Raw genomic sequence first — 18906 nt, 5'->3', positions numbered from 1 at the left:
CACACCTTTTGCCTTTATCTCTGTTTTTGTGATAAAGAAAAAGAAAAAGGAAGAACCTGTCTTATGTACCTAAGGGTGATATGAAGTCTGGTTCACATGTTTGTATACCTATGACTATGTTTATTATTCTCCGGATGCATGGCACTTGAAAAAAAGAACAGTGATTCTGAGAAAAGAACACAATGGTCCACTTGCTCCTAACTTATACATTACCCTCAGAGAAATATTTCAAGAGACACTTATGAAGCCCCAAATAAGGTTACCCTCAATAGATGCACTATTTGCACAAAAGTCCTTTTTGGACACAATGCAGAAAATGCCCCTTAATTAGCCAACGAGAAGTCAGAAGTCCTCGAACATGCAGAGCATTGAAAGCTGAAGTTTGTAATAGTCATTGGTGACTGTGACTAAATATAAAAAAGTACTTACTTTGTCCTAGGTAAAGACCTCAATCATCTCTGACGAAAATCCCATTTTATTTATTCCAATGCATCACTTACAAACAGCTGAAATTTGCATCACAAACAATAAAAAAACTCAATTCAACCAGAAACAAAAGACAACTAATTTTTTTCTAGATTAAAAAAAGGTATAAAAGAAGAGACGTTTATACAAGAACCTTATCTGAGTAGAGGTTACTAACGAATTTCAAGGTATAGATGTTTAAAAGGAAGCATTATGCATATAGATATAAAGACATGTATAATGGTTTATGTAGGAATGTGTAAACATTAACATGCATTTTCTTCATGTTATAAACAACAACATTTTCAAATTAATTACGTCACCATTTGCAGGGACATTGAAAAACTAGTCAGTTTCTCTTTGAATATTAAAATATTCATTCTCACACAGTAGCATAATGTTTCAATGTTTAGACTTCCAGCTCTACAGGGGTGGAAAATTTATGATAGTAAAAAGCACATTTTAAGCAAACTTTAAAAAAAGTATTTGAATATGTTATGGTTTTGAAAGAAATTTTCCTCATAAACCTTAATTGAAATACTCAAAATAATTTTGCAAATTAGCACATTATCAGACCTAGATCCTAACAATGTTGGCAAACACTAAAATAAATCTGGCTGTAGCATATAAAAATTTAATGGCATTTATTACAATATGGATGGACCTAGAGGGTATTATGATAAGTGAAATAAGTCAGAAAGAGAAAGACAAATAATGAATTCACTTATATGTGGAATAAAAAAATAAAATGAACAAACAAAACAAAAACAGACTCATAGAAACAAAGAACAAACTGATGGTTGGGGTGAGTGTGGAGGGATGGGTGAAAAGAATGAAGGGGAATAGAGTCAATAATAGTGTGCGAATTGCACAGTGACAGATGGGTATAAACTTAATATCTAATCACTATGTTGTACAACTGAAATTAATGTAATAGTGTCTGTCAGCTATACTTAAAAAAGCAAAAGACAACTACAAAAAAAGAATTTCAATGAAAATAAAATACAAATCACTGTAGAGGGAAAGTAAAAGTTTCCTTCTGGGAGCAATAAAGGATTGTAGGTTACTAATTAGTGAACAATTGTCATTAAGGTATACTTCCCAATCCACTGTCATACCATACATAAATTACCGTGGACGATTAGAAAGCACTTACTGGAGTAATGTGATTCAGAGGGACCCAATACAAATTCAACTCTAAAGTTGCTTCTGAATCACAGGGTCTGACAGTTGAGGGTAGAAAGTTCTGTTTGAGATGTTAAATATCAAGGGGAGCTACTGGCGGAAATAAACCTAGATGAGAGAGGAAACATTTACATTTTAACCCCCTTTCCACTTGATTATTATTTCCTCTGAACCTTGAAGTCTTCTATTTTCAATCTTAAAATTGTAATGTTGAAGGTAAAATTAATTTACCTCTTCTACTTCTATCCTTTTAGCTGACTGATCCAGAGACAACTTTAGATTTGCTCTCACTGCCTCTGTCTGATTATCTTAACAGAACCACCTGGAGCATCTATTTCTAAACATTATATTTAAATATTTTCATTTGTCATCAACTTATGAAGTTTTCTACTTTTTCCTCACCTGGAAGTTTTGGCTAACCTCAGTTCAGCCAAAGTTATCACAAACAACTTTATATTCACATGGCTGTTGTCAAGGGGAGCAGACACTACAATCCCACTTGATTAATGAAACAATGTATTTGGGCAGGGTATGCTTTTATTTCTCTTAGGTATATGCCTAGGACTGGAATTATTATACCGTGTCACTGTATGTTCAACTATGTGAGGAACTGCCAAACTGTTTTCTAAAGCAGATGCATCATTTTACATTCCCACCAGCAGTGTATGAGAGTTCCAATCTTTCCACATCCTTGCAAACATCTCTTAATTTTTATCATAGACATCTTAATGGGTATGAAGTGGTATTTCATTGTATTTTTTATTAAAGTATAGTTGGCAACAATATTGTTACAGGTGTACATACAACACAGTGATTTGACATTTCTGTATCTTATGATGTGATCACCATACTAAGTCTAGTAACCATCTGTCACCGTGCAGTTATCACACTATTATTGACTAGATTCCCATTGGAATCTTTCCACTGCTATCCAATCTAGCTTTTAAATCTACTTCTCCATGATAATAGTTTTCACTGCCATGAGCTATCATCTTTGTGAACACTTGTCGGAAAAGGGGAGTAGTAGGAACAATGGGACAGAGAGAAGTTGTTTGAACTTAGTCGAGGTTGTCTTAAACCAAAGACCCTAAACCTTACTTTGGTCATACACACACACAGAGAATTTTACAATTTCAGAGGGTTTCCAGAGACTCTGAAATATATTCATATACCCTAGTTAAGAATTCCTACCCACAGAAAAAGCAGAGAACCATGTGATTTCACTGATATGAGGTATATAAACCAAAAACAACAAAAGAACAAGACAAACAAATGAGAAACAAAAACTCATAGACACAGACAATAGTTTAGTGGTTACCAGAGGGTAAGGGGGGTGGGGGATGGGAGATGAGGGTAAGGGGGATCAAATATATGGTGATGGAAGGAGAACTGACTCTGGGTGGTGAGCACATAATGGGATTTATAGATGATGTAATACAGAATTGTACACCTGAAATCTATGTAATTTTACTAACAATTGTCACCCCAATGAACTTTAATTTAAAGAAAAAGAATTCCTACTTTAAATCAGGTCCCATCTTTACAGAATCATCAAATAAGTGAACCTGTATGTGCTACTGTGTTACCTTATCAAACTGGGCTACAGATTACAAATTAATGCAAAGTCTATTACCGAGTTTATTATAGTTTCAGAATTTGCATACTCCTCCACCGCATTACCTGAGGCTTTGGAGAAGTTGGTTGAACAGTAGAATGGTTGTTGCTAAGGATATCAGAGAGATGGATTATTTACACAGCAGGTACTATGTAAAATCCTCTCTTCAGACAACAGGGGCCAAATGTTTCTCACCAAATTCAAGAAGTTTTAAGATGACAACTGTTTGTCATCTTCTGTTATTTTTAGTGAAGTTGACATTGGTTTTTAAATGTCAGAAATGGGTTTTTAAAGAGAGTTTTCTATCATAAGCATCATGTTCCTTTTTATTCTTATTTTCTCTCTCAGAGAAGTGGACCACTTGCCATGCCAACTGTTCTGGAGCAGTGGTGTAGAGATACATTTTAGGGATTTTTAAAAAATATATGGCATTTCCCCCATTTTTATGTATCTACAGTTGACAAACATGAAAAATAACTAATTTCCAAAACAAAGGCCTCTAGTAGAAACGTTCAAATTAAAAGCCAAAAAGTACAGCATATAGAATATAGTCAATAATGTTGCAAGACCTATGTATGGTGCCAGGTGGTGACTAGACTTATGGAGGGATCATTGCAGAAATTATATAAATATCTGACCACTGTGCTGTACACCTGAAACTAATATAAAATAATATTGAGTGTCAGCTGTAACTGAAAAATACATAATTTAAAAAAATAAGTAAAATTGGAAATAAAATCAAACATTTGAATTTACTTCTTGGCTGTAAGACCCAGCTGTCCTTCCTCCCACACCTCAGCAAAACCACCACCAATTCCTTTCTAGAGCATTGATGGCATTGATCATACTTAGGCCTCCCTTGTCAGCATCCAGACATCATTAGTTCAATCTAAGTCATTTCATGTTACAGTTCCAGTTGCAGGAAATGACCCATCTTCTTCACTGCATTACAGTTGGCAAAGCACCTACCAGAAATACACAGGGTAGGAAATGAGACATGAAGAGCATAATGGCTTGACAGAAGAGCTAAGCATACATCCTGGGTCTGCCAATTATCGAAGATATTAAGGAAATGTACGATTCTAGGATGAATTCTTTTTTCATCCTCTCTAACTTACCAGTATGTATAGTACTGGGAAGTAAGGAGTAGAGGAAGGCGACAACAGAAACGAAAGCCACATAAATAAGAACTCCCTAGAACTAAAAGTGAACTCAACAAAATGCAAACTATAGTGGGCCAAAGAACTGACTCCCATTTCGGTTTTATTTGTGGCTACAAGCAATCTACCAACTGAGAGGTTTGGAAATTAGGGAACAGTTTCAATGCACTGAGGGATAAACAATTTATATAAAGAATATTATTAAAATATTTTCCAAAAGTTGTGTGTGCTTTATTGTTGAATTTGGTGCCAACAGTCAAGAAATAACCAAATAAATAAGCCTGAAGTATTTCCTTTTTACTACACCAAGTTCCAAAAATTATAAAGCATCTTTAACACAATTTTCTCTATTATTCCTCAAGTAAATTACTAATTCAGGTAGAAAGTCAAAACATAACTGTACTATTACACAAGAGAATTAATTTTCCTTCAATAACTTAGTCTGTTCCAAAGTATTTCTGTCCAAAATGTGTAGGTGCAACAGGATGGAGTTCAGTAGTTAAAATTGTGATCTCTGGAAACTCTTGAATGATTGATTTGGCACCTTCAAAAAAAGGAGGAGAAGGGGAGGTGATTAGAAAGCACAAATTGGTGAGTACAAGATTGCCACGAGGATATGAAAGTCAGTTTGGGGAATACAATCAATAATGTTATAAAGATTTTGTAGGGTTTCAGGTGGGCACTTGTCTTATTAGAGAGACCACTCCATGGACAGTGTAGATACCTGACCACTGCACTGTACACCTAAAGCTGAATAATACTGCATGTCAACTATAATTTAATATGTACACAGTCATAGGATATGGAGTACAGCATAGGGAATAGAGTCAATGGAATTGTAACAGCTCTACACGATGTTAGAGGGACAATAAATTGGGGGAGGGGGGTTATCACTTTGTGAGGGGTGTAAATGTCTAACTATTACATTGTTTTGTATACCTGAAACTAATAAAAAAAATAAAAGAAGAAGAGGAAAAAAATTATACTTATTCCAGGATTTTTTGGTAACAGTAATTGGAGTTCATGAATTTTATAGTCAGTCACTAGACTCCAAATTGACAGAGGACAGAGAGCAGTGACCTTTGGATACCTAGTCAGACTTGGTTAATCTCTTCTTACTTTTTTTAATGTCTAATATCTGAAAAGCTCTGATAGTAGTCAGACTACACCCTTCCCACTCACTAATAAATTCTTACAGTTAAAATGTTTTACATCTCAGATTTGAAAAAAAAAATCAGTTACAGCAACTTTGGCCCTGAAGAGTCTTTCGTTCTGTTTTATTTTAAAGGCAGGTGGAATAGAGAGAATACAGTTCTTTCTGAAAACAGGATCATACATAAGATGACGGTCTCTCAACTGGAACACAGGTGCAGGGACTTCTTGGTATGTCACATAGATTTTTTGATGTCATTAAATATTTTTCAAAAACATGATTTAACAGTTACATAATATTACATCTTTTGAATATATATTTGTTTAAGCATTTCCTTATTGTAAGTCATTTACATACATTTGAATTTTTTCTTACTCTAAATATAACTCTACAATGATTATCCTAAAAATTAAATTTCTATATGCACCTAAGATTATTTTATTAGGATACTTGAACAGTTGTCCTAGATTGCGTGGCCAAAAAGTGGGGTCTGGAGCTGGCCCGGTGGCTAGGTGGTTTGAGCTCCGCGCTCCTAACACTGAGGTCGCTGGTTCGATTCCCACATGGGCCAGTGAGCTGCACCCTCTACATCTAAGACTGTGAACAATGGCTCTCCCTGGAGCTGGGCTGCTGTAAGCTGCTGCAGGCTCCCGCAGGCTACCGTGTGCACCACCGTAAGCAGCCAGTGGCCAGCATGAGTGGCCGACTGACGACCAGTGACCGACTGCCTCAGCCAGGGGGAGCGCAAGGCTCATAATACCAGCATGGGCCAAGGAGCTGTGTCCTACACAACTAGACTGAGAAACAAACTAGACTGAGAAACAACAGCTTGAACTGGAGTTGGGGCAGGGGTGGAAAAAGGGGAAAAAACAAACAAAAAAACAACAACTGGGGTCTGAAATTCAGCTTACTTTCCTCAGGAAATGGCAAACACTCAGTTCTATCACTAGGCTGTTTGAGCAGAAGTCTAACTTAAGAAACAATAAAGTCCTGTTCCCCTTCCCCAATAAAAAGAAAGGAAGGAAGGAAGGAAGGAAGGAAGGAAGGAAGGAAGGAAGGAAGGAAGGAAGGAAAGAAAGAAAAAGAAACTTCTGCTCTTTGCTTCACAGTGCGAAGCTTACTTCAGTAAGACCCCAGGGCTAGCTAGAACCTCCCGTTTCTTGCTGTTTGGAGAAATAGGGACCTTTCAGCCATTTGCAGGCTCCACCCAGGAAAACACAACCATCAACCTCCTTCCTTGGGGTTATGTCATACTCTCCCATTTGAATGTGAACATTAGAATCATGTAAAATATTATCACTAAGCTTAGAGATGACAAATACAAGTTGTAACTCCCACAATTTGCTTTAGATTTAATGTAGAAGCAAATGAGCTTTCTGTCAGAATGAGAGGCTGGACAGATGGACATGCAGGGCCTCAGGCGGCACTTACCATGAGGCGTGGAGAACAGACTGAGAACGATGATAACATTGGGCTGAACTCCATGTTCTATGAGAACCTTCACAGCTTCAATCACAGTGTTTCCAGTGCCTGAAACCAAACACATTGCCAACTTAACATTTATCTCAACATGTCTTCAATGTTTCTCTGAAGTAAAGGCAGCTTAGTATCTAGCATAAGACACTACTAGGCAAAGCTTCATTTGAAGGTACCTGTTCTTTACCAGAGGCATTACTTTCAGTAAATGGACACGACACACACATTTTTCAGTTTTCTAATGCACAACAAGTACTAAATTCATTCAGTATGAGAGACATCAAATTTAATACCCACCCTCCAGCCCTAACCCCAGGAGACCACGCCATGTGTGATCTGAGTAAGCTTAGGAAACCAAATAAAACAAAAAAATATTTTGTCCAGAGGGAACGAATCCTTGAGATAATCATGGCTATACTCACTGGGCTAGACAGGGAACACGTTTCAATCTATGTTCAGTGTTCTATAAGTTGTCTCATTCGATCCTTTGCTTCAATGTATTCATTTTAAGAAACAATCTCTGGTGCTAATAAAGTTTGACTCTTATCACACAGCGAAAATTGTCCAGTGAACTGCCCAGGGCAAGTCCAGATCCAACAGAGAAAAACACATTTAGAAATAATTTTTGCCTTTATACAAAGGCAAGCCTTAAGTGGAATTTAAATCCTAACCAAAAGTTACAGATCCAACTCAAGCCACTCACTGAGAATCGGATACATCAGAAGGACTTTTCTCCTGTAAATGTCTGGAGGGAACTTGGCATAATATACTTTGGCTCTTTGAGTCTCCTCATCACTCTGAATCAGGATCTTTCCAATCCGTATTGATCGACAGCAGTCTCGTAAACCTTGTTCCATTGCTTCACCTTGAAGAAGGAAATAAAAAAGAAGGAAAAAACGGTTACAGGGAGATGGAGTGAAAGTCCAAGAATAGGCCAAAGCAGTGTTTGCGACTGTTATTAATACAAATGAATACTGATGAAACTATACTATGTAACTGTTTTAATGAATCCATATTGAAAACCACTGCACTCGTGTGATCTAATTAAATAGTGACCTTAAAATGTAGGAGGTGTAGGCTTGATAGTTGGGAAGCTGAAATGAAACTTATCTGTAAAACAAAGAAAATTGGATGATGATTCTTTAGTTCTGATATGTTCATATTTTATACTCAGTGCAGGTCAATGAAACTAGGATAAGCTCCTTTAATTGTGGCTTGCAAGTTTTAGAGTTATCATGCTTCCATGATTACAGGAAATAAAGTGTTTTGTTAAGCTGCTCCCTGATTTTTTCCAATATCATTGAACATTTTACTCCTATTATTTTAAGGGAGCCTTTAAAACACCTAAACTTGTTATTTTCATTTGAAAAACTATAAAAGGTGTATGTAAGAATGGGGCTACAGACCAAATGATCTCCTTTTAGATCAAGGTGGCATCAGGAAATATCACTTAGCTTTAGCAATGACTTCAGTGGCAGAGGTTTTGCTGGCAAATAGTGAAAAAATAGTGTATTATTCCCTCTCTCCCCAGAGAACCACACCCAACAGCATCCCACCCCTACCATGGGTTTCTGAACATGGAGCTATTTTTGAGTGTGAATTCTTTTAAGGAAGTGTTTACCAAAGTCAACCATTCTCATACCACCTTCAAGCCATATGTCTTCACTCATATGTGGGATATAAAACTGAAAGCAACAAAGGAACAAGACAAACAAATGAAGAAACAAAAACTCATAGACACAGACAACAGTTTAGTGGTTACCAGTGGGTCAGGGGTCAGGGGTGGTAAATGAGGGTAAAGGGGATCAAGTATATGGTGATAGAAGGAGAACTGACTCTGGGTGGTGAACACACAATGCGATTTATAGATGATGTAATACAGAATTGAACACCTGAAATCTATGTAAATTTACTAACAATTGTCACCCCAATAAATTTAATAAAAAGTAAAAAGAATTCTGCTTGTACTATTATTTACTTAATATTTTTTTCTTTAACTGTTTTCATTTATATTTACTTTAAGAGGAAACCTCATGTCACTACTATAAATGTAACAAGCTCCTAATATATATGAAATTTGATCACTAAGCTCTTAAGGTTAAAAACAACCCAGTCTCTGTATCACTCCAAAGTCATCATTGTTTGAGAGCCTTTTAATACAAAGGGAGTTTAAAGCTCCTATTATACTTCAGGTATTCAATTATTCACACACAGAACTTCACAGCCAGAAGAAAAAAGTGAATGTTTATATGTTTTTAAAAATAATAATCCGACTGTTTCCAGTGCAAGTAAGTGGCGCTTCCACTGTCTCTTGGATCTTGCACACACACAAAAATTAATTAAGTTACTGAATGGAAATAATCATCCCCATGTAACAGGTATAGGTTCTAGTTATAGGCGTATGATTTGGCTGCACAAAGGTTGGTTTTGAAGGGTAATCAGCTGGACTCAAACACAAACACAACATTTATAAGACTAGCCAATGGAAATACCTGAAGTTACTGACAATTTACTGCTTTTGCCTATATGGTCACATACCTATCAAATATAAAACTAGGCCACTAGGGCAGATACAGTCAGCAACACACAGGCCGGGATTCCAAGACACTAGGAGGGTGGGCAAAACAGGTGGTGAGATGTAAGCTAAAGCTACAGTGATGACAGACAAGACCACCTCTGCTGGCAAACAGCTGAGGGTTTCTATGCGGAGACAAAATCATACATATGTAGACCTACCGCTTCTCATTATGCTGACCCCACAATTTCCTTTCTCAAATTTCACTCCTTCATACTTGTACCCTGTTGAGAAACAAAACCAAGGAATTTATCTTTCATCATTGGAGCAACCTACTTATTTTATCAAGTGTCTATGGCTTAAAGCAATCCTTGTCCAGACATATTGCATAACGTCTTAGGTTCCCTGTGAAAGTAATCAGAATTGTCAAGATTTTTCCATAGTTATTTCTTAATTCTTCATAAGAAACTTGTGGGCTTCGTCAAGTGGGAATAGGACATATGATAGTATGATATTCACAAACACACTTCTCAAACTGAGTTCAGAGCAGAATGCTATAAACCTCATCAGTTCAGACTGGCCCCACTGTGAGCCCCCATTCTGCCTTTAAAAGCAGGTGACAGACACTGAAGTCATTACCAAGATACATTCAACTCTTGGTCTCATCCTGAATTTTTATCAATTATGATGCAGTAAGCTCAGCCCCCAATTTGCATAACGTCAGCCTTTGAATACAACAGCGTCCATTATTTACTAAAGAACTAAATCAGAATTTCAGATTCCTGAAATAGTGCTCTTGGCTGCTTTCTACTTGAGTAGAACAAAGCACCTTCTCCAATTCGCATTGTTTGTAGTTTTCTTTTTTACTTCTCATCCTTTTACCTGGAGTTTCAATGCCAAACCAGTCCACCCACTTGTTAACACCAGCAGCTTCCCCACAGAGGTAAGATAAGCTGCCAGCAATTCTTAACTCTGCTCCCAATGGGCTGTCATCGAAGCAACACCTGTACCCTGAAGAATATTTTTTAACCTTTAACTTGAATTGACAAGAAGCCATTAAGAAAGTCAGCCACACAAATTTCTTCACTAAATGTGTCCAGGTTTACTAACTTGTTTAAAAGAGCAGCTCTGGGGCGGCCGGATGGCTCAGTTGGTTACAGAGCGAGCTCTGAACAACAGGGTTACCGGTTTGATTCCCACATGGGCCAATCAACTGTGCCCTCCATAACTAGATTGAAGACAACAAGCTGCTGCTGAATTGCCGGAGGGGCGGCTGGGTGGCTCAGATGGTTGGAGCACAGGCTCTTAACAACAAGGTTGCTGGTTCAATTCCCGCATGGGATGGTGGGCTGTGTTCCCTGCAACTAAAGATTGAAAACGGCGACTGGACTTGGAGCTGAGCTGCACCCTCTACAACTAGATTGAAGGACAATGACTTGGAGCTGATGGGCCCTGGAGAAACACACTGCTCCCCAATATTCTCCAATTAAAAAAAAAGTTAAAAAAAAGAGCAGCTCCACCTAGAATCGTCATTCTGCATATCGATTTACTCAGACTGCTTTCTTTCCATTTCCCCCCAGTTCTATCTCAGAATTTTTATGAGGAAAATAGGAGAGTAACAGCCATGGTTACCTGTTGGAGTGGTCACCATGCATTCCTTATATGGTAGTTGATTCAATCCCTCTTCCACAACAAGTCTGATCTAGAAAGTCAAAGAAAGAGGAAACTGAAAGTCTGCTAAGAATCTCCTGTTCCCTCTTAGCCTCCAGAGCTGAACACTAGGCAAAATTCAGTAACACACTAGGCAAGGATGCAGATAGATCCAAATGCCAGGCTGCTAGGTATCCAACCATGGTTAGGCACATGACTGCCAACCAAAGCCTTCAGTATGCCTTCTGATTCTCATTCGGTTGATCCATGCTCTATTAAAAGAGATTCACAACTACAGCAAGTGACGAGTCATGGTAGACACCCTTGGAAGTAATAAATTTCTGGTTACTCTGGACATAGCACCCAGGGGGAACATGTCAGCCTTGCTCAGTGCTTTGAAACTGTTAAGCTAGATTCTTCTTAACAAAGTCCACCATAATGCAAATAAAGCCTGAAACTTTTTAGGAGTAAATACATGAGTGGATGGGGTTGAACCCATTTACTGAGCTTCAAGGAGGAACCAGTTGAACTGGAGCTTCTCAGCTAAAAAAAAATAATAATAATAAAAATAAAAAGGCTCGTGCTGATCTCAATATGTGACACAGAGGACAGAGTCCCTGGAAACTACTAGCAACAGCCTCTACAAAGCTCATGTGATATTCCTTAGGATGGGGACCTGGAGCCTACTAAAGTAAAGGAAGTGCTGGATCTGCAATGCAAATGTCTCCAATCAATATTACATTAGTGAATGAGAATGAGGAACAGCAGGAACAAAGGGCAGGCTGCTGTGCTGTTATCACAACACAATACCCTGTTGCCATTAAAGTGATCAATGCTAAATAGGCTGGCACTTCATCTGCCAGCAGCACTAGAGAGCATGGTCCAGGAACCTCAGGACTACCGCGGTGCGCACGCACACTCACCTCTAGCCTCCACCTTCTGTAGAGGTTAATGTTTCTTATGAGCAAATTGCAAGGGAAGAAGAGGATCCCTTTCCTTGAAGAGCCTAGATCTCCTCCAAGGAGACTAACACTCCTCTAAAGAGTCTTACCTCTTAAGATCTGACTGCCAGGGAAACAAATGCTGATAAATTCAGGGTTGAACTGTCAACTACAATGGGACCCTTGTGCTAGAAGATACAGTGCATTAGAAATCCTCAGCAGTGGAAACCTAAACAGCTCCATCCCTCCACCCCCACCTCCCAATATCAGGACCTTCACAGCCAACTGTAGAAAACATAGGGGCCCAATTATCACCCCGTCAGGTAAATTACACCCTGGGTCCTTATTATCTCATTTGACTAAGACATAATGCCTGCCCTTTCGTGCAAGCATTTTACAACAATTATAAACTTAACTCCTACTTTCTATAGAAAAAAGAAAGCAAAATAAAGAGCAACCATTTTCTACCAGTGAACACCAAGACCTCTGTTTTCTCCACAGCAGCCATCGACACAAGTTCCTTCCTCCTTGAATCTGTTCCTTTGGTTTGATAATGACATTTATCAATGACAGAATGACCCATCACTCCAGAAATGTCAACTACATTTGTCTTGATGCAATCCAAGTTATTGCTGCCCTTACAAACTCGAATAATTGTAAATGGAAGCAGCATCTGAAGAATATTTAAAGCCAGAAGTAGAACAGGAGTTGTTTACACTCTTTTGAGATAAAGATTTTCCACAAGGAAAATCTAAGTGAAAATTAACAAGCCACTTTTCTCTGTTTCCCAAACTAAATACTGAATTCCGATTGTAAACTCCACGAGATGGGACCATGTCTGTATTGTTTACTGGTGTACATCCTCCCCCCGCAACACAGCCTAGCAGAGTGCCTGACTTACAGGGATTCAATATCTATTTGATGAATGGATGAATACTAATAAGCACAGCATTCCAAGCACTGAGCACACTTAGATATAAACCCAAGAAGGAAACAGTGCTTACCCTAAACACAACCCAATTTGGCCTGAGATCCTCTCAGATCACTCTAGCTAAATAGAATCGAGCATGGTCCATCCTTAACAGAAAGTCCCTGAGGAAAGCACAGATAGTCCAACCTAATATTTCACCTGTGAGGATAGTGCAGGAAAGAAGCGGCAAAATAAATACTCCATGTAAAGTATAAAGAGAGTTATTGGTTTCTGTGCATTACATGGATATCATAGGGTAATTACTGTGTTTCCCCGAAAATAAGACCTAGCCAGACAATTAGTTCTAATGTGTCTTTTGGAGCAAAAATTAATATAATACCCGGTATTATATAAGACCTGATATTATATTATATATTATATTATATTATATTATATTATATTATATTATATTATACCGGGTCTTATATTATACTATGTAATTACTATGTAATATAAGAACTGGTCTTATAGTAAAATAAGACTGGGTCTTACATTAATTTTTGCTCTAAAAGACACATTAGAGCTGATTGTCCGGCTAGGTCTTATTTTCGGTTAAACACCGTACGAGGTCTTCCTTATATCCTTGCTTTTCCTTTAATGTACTTCACTGACCTAAAATGATGCATTAAGGGTCACTCGTGACTAGATTACTTGCAAGATCCATTTGAGAGGCAGTGGCACCTGAGAACTACAGAGAATGAGTTCATGGGCAATACTTTGAGGTGAAAAGGGATTGACAGAGCTTTAACGCAACAGTAGAAACAATACTTCAGGAGTCTAGCAATATGATGCTTACTTGGTACAATCTCTCTCACCCCCAGAATGCTCTAGACCAAAAAAGCCCCTCGACCTACTATGATTATAGTGCTAGGAACAATAATTAAATAAAACTGAAAAGCCTCTACCTACCAAACGATCCGCAGAAAACATGAAGTCCCCTCTACTGGCTGTCCTAAAAAAAAAAGTAGTATAAGTTTTAATGTAGATTAGAGCTTTAAGGTAAAATATTACTTAATACATATATTAAAATGATATTAACACCTACTACATACTAAAAGGTTAAAAAGTAACATGTATAGACTATTACTGAGAAAATATATTTTCACTAGGATATAGGAATTTAAATGTTATGACTTGATAAATATTATTGAAAATACTTATTTGATATCAACATTAGATATAGGAACTGGAAAGATCAGGCAGTCTCCCACCAAGCTGTAAAACCCATATTACCAAGATAAATAACACATCTACTTGGTCTCTCAATCCTTTTTGGAATCCTATTTGGATAATAGCACAAATAAATGCTATACTTTTGCCACTGCTTGCAAGAATGCATAACCTAATTTCTGACCTCCTTCTCTGTTGATTGACAATTTGTTCCTTTTGTCTGTTTTTCAATCAAATATTTTGTTCCCTAGATCTTTCTGCCATTTTCCTGTGCATTTCTTTCTGGTCAATACTTTCATATCCTTAGGTACCCAAGTAATAATAATCCAGATTTGCACAAGCTGTGAACCAGCCCAAAAGGGAATGTTAAAAGGCTGACTTTTTTTCTGTACATAGAAGTCTAGTATTGTTCCTCCTTCTTCTCCCAAAGTTGAATGATTCGACTGAACAGACTGGTTTACAGTTTATGTACTTCAAAATCTCCATCTGCCTATCCATAGCATACCCAAAATACTCCCCCACAGAGCATTGAAATGGCATATGCAAGGTTTCTTAGAGTATCCACAGTTCTATCATATTATGGATATTAATGAAGCCGACAGGAAACCATAACAGCCTAGATATGTTAGAATTTAGCTTTTAAAATTATTAAATTGGCCCTTCTTAAGAGTCATAGCTATGCTGGAATGTAGTCATATCCTGAGGCCTGTAGGCCTGCCTGTAAAGCAGGTTTCAGAAGGTACACTCTGCTTAAGATAACAGAAGAATGCAGCCCGTAAGGCATCAAATATATGGCTCTGTTCTCTTTTCTGTTCTTAAGATAACATCACTGACTCACAACCCCAACCTGTCTTACTTCTCTTTCTTTTCAAGACCACCTTTCTGCAGTCACGTACACCTGGACAGGATGCCACCAGGAGCTGAACCACTCACATTGCTGGAGCTTGCATAAGAACTGACCAGTCAACACAGCCATAACCCTGAACCCCTTACTCGTGATTACTCAATGATTTCTGCCCCTGAAAGCCCCAAATTGTAAGTCCTTGGGGAGTTCGGGCTTGAAGCGATCTAGCTTCCCATTTTCCTTGCATGGAGCTCTGCAAATAAAGCAACCCTAATTTCTCCACTGCAAAACTCAGTGTTCAATGTCTGCCTCTGCTGTGCACCAGCGGGGAGTAACTTTCTTCCTGTTCGGTTCCATTAACTCTCTAAAATACGGACCATAATTGAGCAATACCAACAATATAGGTCTGTATTCTTTAAATATTCCCTAGACTTGGAAAAATCTATCCACACACACCTACATACACAGAGAGGCCATTTAAAACAGGCTCTATTTTATGTACTGTGGTTTTCAAATGAAACTATACTATTACACTAGCACCCTTCATTTCTATAATTAATCTTTACAACATGCATGTCAAGGAAGAAAAGGTCAGTGAACTACAAAAAAAATACTGAAGCATATTGCTGTTTGCTAGACCTGTATAAAGTTGTCTAGGCAACTAGGCAACCAGAACACAGTTTTTCAATAGGGAAAAAAGTCTGGATTTATCTTAAAGAAATATCCAGTAACATTATCTTGGGAACACATTTGTAACATTCATTTTTCATTTCTGAACAGTTACACATAAGTTTATTACATAGAAAAGTTATATTAGGTTAAGTGATCAGAGTTGACCAGATCTGTAATTTTGTTTTAGAATCAGACACTTTAACACCTTTCAGTCTCCCCCAAAATATCAGCTTCAGCTAACTTTTGCATAATGAGTACCTGCTCTACTTGCCAAAAAAGTTACACACTATGAGAACCTAATATGAAGTCATCTCTTGATAGCTGCTATTTGACAATTAAAGCAGTCACTGCTCCAAGTCATCTCACTGCAAACAATAATTACTAACATCTGTCCCACTGTTTTAGACAGACTCGAGACCCATACTGTTTACGGTAAGTCAATTTAGAAGTTAAAGTACAGCTAAAACCCAATGCTCTCCATCTTGCCTGCTTTATATAGTTACAACATGCAGTCCGGCTGCCTGGACCCCCATTCCCTGTAGCAGTCAATTCAGAAAGCGATCCCTTCACTAGGTAGACACTAAGTACTTCAATATCTTCTATTATCAGACCGGTCCTTAGTGTGCATGCATGAGGGCACATCAAAACAGACAGGGGCATAAGCCCCGAGGAAGACTTGTGTAGGGCGCCTGTGGTAAGCGGGACTGTATTTCCGTACATGTAGTTATGGAAGGTGCCGTCACTTCATCATATCCTATCCTGTTTGTGTGAGGGGTGCCGATATTTGAAGATAAAAGCAACAGAGGCCTCTGTTAGGAGATTTGATGACAGAAACAAAACTAAAACGCTGTCTCCAGCCTAAATAACTAAGCATCAATTAATCATGAAAGGTTGTAGTGAATCTTTCCATACTATTTAATAGCAGGACAAACATGATCTGGAATCTCTCAGGGTTTTCAAGTTGTCAGAATGTGAGTTGTATGTACAGTTTAACTCCTTTTATTGTCTCTTGAAAGCTCAAGAAAGCAGCACCTATGGATGCAATTCGAAGCATGCATAAATCCACACTTGAAGGCTTGAAGTGCCTTAAGGTGCACAGCTCTTCACTGGTTATAACAAATGTTCACAGACAGTAAAGTATTGTGTTTTAGTCTCCCACGAGCTCCAAGAGATACTACCGTGTTTCCCCGAAAATAAGATCTACCCCGAAAATAAGCCCCAGTTAAGATTGTCAGCCAGACGGATGCATTTAGTACATTATGATGATGTTCCAGAAGAAGATGACATGACTGTATTTGAATAAATGTAGATTGTTGTACATGAAAAAATAAGATCTGTGCCAGCTCGGTGGCTCAGGTGGTTGGAGCACAGTGCTCCTAATTCCGAGGTCGCAGGTTTGATTCCCACATGGGCCAGTGAGCTGCGCCCTCTACAGCTAAGATTGTGAACACTGGCTCGCCTAGGAGCTGGGCTGTGGTCAGCATGAGCAGCCGGAGGTCAGCAGCCGGAGGTCAGCAGCCGGAGGTCAGCAGCCGGAGGTCGACGTGGGCTGCTGTGCTTCCGTGGGCTACTGTGTGCTGCCATGAGCGGCCAGTAGCCAGCGTGAGCGGCTGGCAGCCGGCGAGAACTCCCGTGAGCTGCTGTGAGATGACCGACTGCCTCAGCAGGGGGGAGTGCAAGGCTCATAATACCAGCATGGGCCAGGGAGCTGTGTCCTACACAACTAGACTGAGAATCAACGGCTTGAACCGGAGTTGGGGGGGGAGGTGGAAGAAGGGGAAAAAGAAAAAATAAGACATCCTCTGAAAATAAGTGCTAATGCATCTTTCGGAGCAAAATTTAATATAAGACAGGATCTTATTTTCGGGGAACCATGGTACCAACATCGTCATTTTACAAATGCAAAGTTGATTGTAGTGATGCTTGCACAGCATGAACATACTTAAAAGCTACTGAATCATACACCTGAAACAGTGGATTATTGTATGGTATGTGAATTATCACAGTAGAGATGTTATTTAAAAAACAACCATGAAAAATGCACATATAAATAACATTTCCCAGATAATTTCTGAAGCCCATCTACAGGGGCAGTAGGTTCCAAGACTCAAGGTCAGTAATTCCTGCTCCATAGAAATAAGAATCATCATCCAATTTTCTTTGTTTTACAGATAAGTTTCATTTCAGCTTCCCCATTACCAAGCCTACACCTCCTACATTTTAAGATCACTATTTAATTAGATCACATGAATGCAGTGGTTTTCAATATGGATTCATTAAAAACGGTTGCATAGTATAGTTTCATCAGTACAATTTTTAAGAGCTTCAGAAAGAGCCCTCAGTAATTGCGTGTCTATTATTTGCAAGGCATGGCTGCAATTCAAAAATGTAAAAGACACAATGTTTGTCCTCAAGGAGGTTAAAATCTGATAGGTGAGATAAGATTGATACCTAAATACCAATGTACGAAATAAAAGGTGAATATTGCATTAAAAAGGCCAGGGAAGATCGGCACAGGGAGAATGATTAGGGAAACCTTTTTTGGCAGAGGTAGACATTTAATGCCGCGTTTGACCTTGAAGAATATGTAGGATTTCAACATGCAGAGTAAAGACAATTCCAGATTAGAGTGGAAGCAGAGATGTTTCAAATTAGTTCCAGGGACCCAAAAAGAGGAGCCTCAAGGTCAAGCTAAGGCTTCTGGACTTTATTCGGTATATTCCAAGAAGCCACAGAAAGATGCTGAGCAGGGCAGTTATCTAATCAAAGTGGTGTATTTAACAGCTTGATCGTTCAGTAATGTGTGGATGTGAGTGGGGTAGGGTAACAAATCAGGAGAAAAAGTGAGTAATCTGATTTAAGGAGTGGCATCCTGACTCAGTTTAAAAGGTGAAAGCCCCCATTGAAAAGGGAGTTTTTGACATGCAGCAGCTACTCCTTTAAAGTGCTGCCAATATACAAGCCAGCTGTACATATTGCTTAAGAAACTCCGTCTACAACATGAGTTTTGAGACGTCAAAACAGCATTGAACATGAAATTTTAGCTACCTTAGCTTTTGGGGTTAGAAGGGGCGCCAAAAGCTCCTTTAG

The 18906-nt window shown here is 38.5% G+C and overlaps 1 protein-coding gene and 1 long non-coding RNA gene across 3 annotated transcripts in view; both read right to left on the bottom strand.

The window, feature by feature from the left end:
* Positions 1 to 459: 459 nt before the first annotated feature.
* LOC141569549 (uncharacterized) overlaps positions 460 to 18906 on the bottom strand; it is a 156566-nt gene continuing 138119 nt past the window's right edge. The window contains exon 2 of the long non-coding RNA XR_012493266.1: positions 460 to 3100. This is a non-coding gene — a long non-coding RNA (uncharacterized LOC141569549). The remainder of the gene's footprint in view (positions 3101 to 18906) is intronic.
* Positions 460 to 18906, bottom strand: part of UPRT (uracil phosphoribosyltransferase homolog) — a 29096-nt gene continuing 10649 nt past the window's right edge. For both annotated transcript variants that reach the window (XM_019747977.2, XM_019747976.2), the window contains 6 exons: positions 14040 to 14082; positions 11202 to 11271; positions 9791 to 9853; positions 7758 to 7919; positions 7010 to 7108; positions 460 to 4969 (listed from right to left, as the gene is read on the bottom strand). In XM_019747977.2, coding sequence (XP_019603536.2) covers positions 4863 to 4969; positions 7010 to 7108; positions 7758 to 7919; positions 9791 to 9853; positions 11202 to 11271; positions 14040 to 14082 — 544 coding nt within the window. In that variant the 3' untranslated portion in view covers positions 460 to 4862. The remainder of the gene's footprint in view (positions 4970 to 7009; positions 7109 to 7757; positions 7920 to 9790; positions 9854 to 11201; positions 11272 to 14039; positions 14083 to 18906) is intronic.

This window comes from Rhinolophus sinicus, chromosome X (assembly GCF_036562045.2).
Source record: "Rhinolophus sinicus isolate RSC01 chromosome X, ASM3656204v1, whole genome shotgun sequence".
Lineage (NCBI taxonomy): Eukaryota > Metazoa > Chordata > Mammalia > Chiroptera > Rhinolophidae > Rhinolophus > Rhinolophus sinicus.
This window is presented reverse-complemented; position numbering and strand designations above follow the sequence as displayed.